The sequence below is a fragment of the Nicotiana attenuata genome, unplaced genomic scaffold (assembly GCF_001879085.1).
Source record: "Nicotiana attenuata strain UT unplaced genomic scaffold, NIATTr2, whole genome shotgun sequence".
In the NCBI taxonomy this organism is placed as follows: domain Eukaryota; kingdom Viridiplantae; phylum Streptophyta; class Magnoliopsida; order Solanales; family Solanaceae; genus Nicotiana; species Nicotiana attenuata.
Window position 1 is genome coordinate 21,086 of NW_017675515.1, and position 5,014 is coordinate 26,099.

Genomic DNA, 5,014 nt, shown 5'->3' on the forward strand with positions numbered 1-5,014 from the left:
CGTACCATGCCTGTTAGTCTCGGAACTGATCATCATAAAATAGCCCCGATCAGGTACGGGAGAATATCTCATAATTACAAATGAGGAAGGAATCAATTAATCTAGGATTATATGGGATTTACCATCATTACACCATCAGTTACAAATCAACTATTAATAAATGCAATAAATGATTGCAACGGTCAGAACAAGGCAATCAATTACAAGATTGACTCAACAGGCACGAGATTGACTCAACAGGCACGGGATTGACTCATCAGTTACGAAATTAGCTCATCAGTTATGGAATTAACTCATCAATTACGGAATTAACTCATCAATTACAGAATTCCAGCATTTACACAGCTGTTACAAGTCTTCCAAAAGTAATGAATGGATTGAGTAAATGCTCATAATGGACCCATAATTCAAGGAGAATAGTTACATAGATTTAGCCCTATAAATAGACATACTTTTACCACCATGAAGGGACTCTAATTTTCTTCTCTACAATTTTATACATTGTAATTCATAGCATCTTGCTCTCAAGTTAGCCATAGTTCGGCCCTTCAAGCTCTGTTCGGCTCATTATCCTATCAAGGATCATTCAATAAGAACTCTTTCTTCGCTGCTTTATTTTTATTATATTATCTGTCATTGAATTTATTTTTCACTTCTCTATCACGTTNCATTAACGAAAATTTATATCTTTCGGATTGAATCGGTTGCTTGTGGCCCATCATATAAAATTATTGCTTTGACCTTGAAAACTATTTTTTGGGTTAAACACTATTCATCTCCCCCATTACTATGCATGCATATTTTATTATTTAACTCTTTTAATTTAACTCTTTATATATACCTAATTATATTTATGTAATATATTTATAATATTAATTTTACATCTTAACTTTGGCGTATAATTTTGATAAATTAATTTTCGTGCATTTATTATTTTTATGTAAAATTGTAAGTTAAGTTTATTGTAAGTTATAATTGTACAAAAAATATATAATCATCTCAAAAAATGAATGGTGCAAATATAAAATATTAGATGTTGCTATAATTGAAAGGTGCGAATATAAAATATTAGATGTTGCTAAAATTGAAAAGTGAAAATTGAAAATACATTAAAATTGGAAATACATGAAAATTAAAAATACATTAAATTAAAATACATAATTGAAACTATGGTAAATAGCATAATAACTTAGTAGGGAGGTATGCCGTTTCCAAATACACCAAAATCATTATAGTATTGAGTGAATGGGGCCGAGGATTGTTGTGGTTGTGACTGTAGATATTGTTGAATTCTTTTATACATTATTTGTTGTTGTTCTTATCGCATAAATTCACGATGAGTTGAACTCTTAGTTTTTCTTTTTGAACAGTCAAAACTTCTTTTTTTGCCTCGGTTGCATTATTCATTGCCTCAAGCATCCGATTATTTTCTGATTGGATTGTCTTCATATAATCTTCGTCATTTTTCTCTTCATCTTTGCTTTCTTAACCCCACTAGGCCGTTGTGATGATGTGGATCACCTGCAACATCCTCATTTAAATTTAGTGAAAATGATNTATAAGTTATAATTGTAACAAAATATATATAATTATTTTTGGTAATCAATCGAGATCGTGAAGGTGCTGATAATAATTTATTTCTTGATTATTTTTCAGATAATCCCCGCTTTAATGATCGCTAGTTTCGTCGTAGATATCGGATGTCCCGTAATTTGTTCCTCCGAATAGTTGATGAAGTTAAAGGTCATGATATGTACTTTGTACAACGTGCCGATGCTATGGGTAGATTTGGATTATCTACTCTACAAAAAATTACAGCCGTTTTTAGAATGCTGGCATACGGTTTGCCAGCGGATGCCACTGATGAATATGTGAAAATTGGAGAGTCGACTGCAATTGAGAGCCTGAAAAGATTTTGCCGAGCTGTCGTAGAGGTTTTTGGTGAGCAGTATTTGAGATCACCAACACCTAACGATGTTGCAAGGCTTCGGCACATCGGTGAACAACGTGGCTTTCCAAGAATGCTAGGCAGTCTAGACTGCATGCATTGGAAATGGAAAAATTGTCCAACAGCATGGGCTGGACAATATGCAGGTCGTAGTGGATCTCCAACAATTATTCTTGAAGTTGTTGCTGATTATGACCTTTGGATATGGCATGCATATTTTGGTATGCCCGACACCAATAATGACATTAATGTTTTAGAGTCATCACATTTGTTTTCCGATCTTGCTGCAGGTACTGCTCCTCCCGCCCATTATGTTATTCAAGGACAAGAATATAATATGGGTTATTATTTAGCTTACGGTATATATCCAAAATGGTCAACCCTTATGCAAACTATTCGTGAGCCACGTTCGGCAAAGAAGAAATATTTTGCGATGAAACAAGAATCATGTCGAAAAAATGTTGAACGTGCATTCGGAGTTTAGCAACAACATTTTGCAATTGTTGCAGAACCCTCACATTTTTGGCAAAAAGAAGTGCTACATGATATAATGACTACATGTGTTATACTGCACAACATAATAATCGAGAATGAGCGTGATTTTAATGCACCAATTCAAGATGATTTGGAAGGTCCACCTCCAACAGTAGAAATGGCAACAGATGAAAATCAACAATTTCAAGAATTTTTAGCTCGGGATAGAAGAATTAAGAACAAAGATGCTCATTTTGCACTTAGTAATGCATTAATAGATCATTTATGGGAGAATACTAGAGGTTGAAGTTGAATATTTATGTAGTATTTCAAATGAATTTTATCGTTATGTAATATATATTTAATTAATCTTGTATCGCAATGATTTCACTTCTATTTGAATTATCAGTTAATCTATAATAATTGCTTACAAATTATATTATTTAAAATTTTATGAAATTATTTTAATGGAAATTACAAATTAATGAAAATAAAAGATGAAATTTGTTTAATAAAAATTAAAAAATAAAATTGAAATGAAAGATAATAATATAATATAGAAGAGAGAGAAGAATATAAAAAAGAATATTCTCTTTTTGGAAAAAATGGAAAAACGGTTGGAGTAAGTTATCCCCAAAATGGGAAAATCCCCAATTCGGGGACCAAAACTGGGGTAAATATTGGAGATGCCCTTAATGTATATTAATTGAGTCAACCACTAAGCCGAATTCTAAACCCAAAAAAAAAAGGTAAAAGAAAAAACTAGTGTTAGTTAATAGAAAAATATCCATTTCTTGTATCAATTACGGTTACAGTCTACGCAAGATTGTAACATCTCCGCAAAGATTAATTGTTCAAGAGGATTTGAATTCCAAATCGATTAGGTTTTATAATTTTAAAATGTAGCTATTTATATTATTCCTCTATGGATTCATTCATATTAAGATATTCCAACATTTGTATTTCGCGTTTAGGCCAATTGACTCTTAGTAATAATCAAAAAGTAAAGGAGGGTGTAACATAATAAGTCCTAAGGGTAGTTTGGTCATTTTACAATATCAGTTAGTTAGTCAGTTAAGACAGTTAGTTAAGAGTCTAATAGCTGTTAAGTTTGTTAGTGACGGTTAGCCTCTAATATGGCTATATAAACACATTGCGTCTATTCTCCAAAGGCTATGTGAAAATAACAGATCATTTCTCTAATTTGCTATCCTCTTCTTCGTCTCTCTCTATCTCTATCTCTCTGTATTTCTCATCTGCATAAAAAACCCAAGATTATTTCATGGTATCATAGCCCAAGTTTTTAAGAGCTTGAAACTCGATCATTCAATTCCGCAATTTGAGTAACAGTCATTCAATCCAACAATTCTGAGCAATGGAAAATGAAGATCCCATACATGGAGTTCCAGTCAATTCTACTGGAAATCAATCCGGAGGAACTGTGCCAGGATTAGCACCAAATCTTGACTACAATCATCCCTTATTCTTGAGTCCATCTGATGTGAGTGGAATTCAAATCATCTCATTTCAACTAATAGGTGTCGAAAACTACTCTCTGTGGTATAGATCTATGAGAATGGACTTGTTAGGAAGAAATAAATTGGGGTTAGTTGATGGAACCTGTTCCAAAGAAAAATTCCCAGAGAACTTGTGGAATCACTAGGAACGGGTAAATGCTATTGTGTTATCTTGGTTAATAAATTCAGTATCTAGCAATCTTCTTGGAGGTATAAGTAGTGTGGAATGATCTTCATGAGAGATTTGATAAGTAGATGGGTCAAGATACTATAAGTTACATAAAGAAATAGCCACACTAAGCCAATGAACTGCTTCAGTTTCTATGTACTTCTCAAAACTGAAAGACTTGTGGGAAGAGTTTGAAGCTTTAGTTCCTGCACCAGGATGTGATTTCCCTAAGTGAAGAGATTTCGTGTTGCATTTGCACAAACTTAAGTTATTCCAATTCTTGATGGGGCTTAATGACTCTTACAGTCAAGCAAGAAGTCTTATACCATCTGTAAACCAAGCTTATGCTATGGTTATTAGTGATGAAAGTCAAAAATCTATTGCAGCAAGTTTAGGATTATTAGGGGCAAATCATACTACTACCACATGGCAATATAATGTATACTAGAAGTGGAGGAAATTATCAGAAAACAAAGAAAAATTTCAATCTCTATTTGTGAGGTGTGCAAAATGAAGGGCCATAGCAAAGAAAACTGCTACAAAATAGTGTGATATCCAGCAGATCACTTCAGGTCAGAAAGAAAAATGGTAATCCTCATGTTGCCTACAATGTACTGATTGAAACTATGATGCAGAATCAACCACCAAGAATAGTTAATCAAGGATGGGCAGAAAATATGCAGAATGTTCAAATGCCAAACACAGGAGAAAATGCATATACACAAATGCAGAATAATTCACTAAACATGCTGAATCAACTAGGAAACTACACATTTACAAAGGAGAAGTATGATCACATAGTGCAGTTACTGAACAAAACCATTACAACATCTACTGCTACAAATGATCCTACAACAAATGCAGCAGGTATACCATGTGGCTTACTTGCATCAAATGGTTTGCAAG

General features: G+C 33.2%; 1 protein-coding gene across 1 annotated transcript; it reads left to right on the plus strand.

Annotated features, from left to right (window-relative positions):
* The first annotated feature begins 1,700 nt into the window (after positions 1 to 1,700).
* LOC109220152 lies at positions 1,701 to 2,729 on the plus strand. Its single transcript, XM_019384615.1, has 2 exons — positions 1,701 to 2,238; positions 2,458 to 2,729. The coding sequence occupies exons 1-2, from the start codon at positions 1,701 to 1,703 to the stop codon at positions 2,727 to 2,729; spliced, it is 810 nt and encodes a 269-aa protein (XP_019240160.1).
* Positions 2,730 to 5,014: the final 2,285 nt, after the last annotated feature.

Bases quoted from the DNA above. Each gene is read 5' to 3' on its own strand.
- LOC109220152 (XM_019384615.1), top strand. From the start codon at position 1,701: ATGTCCCGTAATTTGTTCCTCCGAATAGTTGATGAAGTTAAAGGTCAT. The intron at 2,239-2,457 runs GTACTGCTCCTC...CAATTGTTGCAG, and splicing joins GTTTTCCGATCTTGCTGCAG to AACCCTCACATTTTTGGCAA.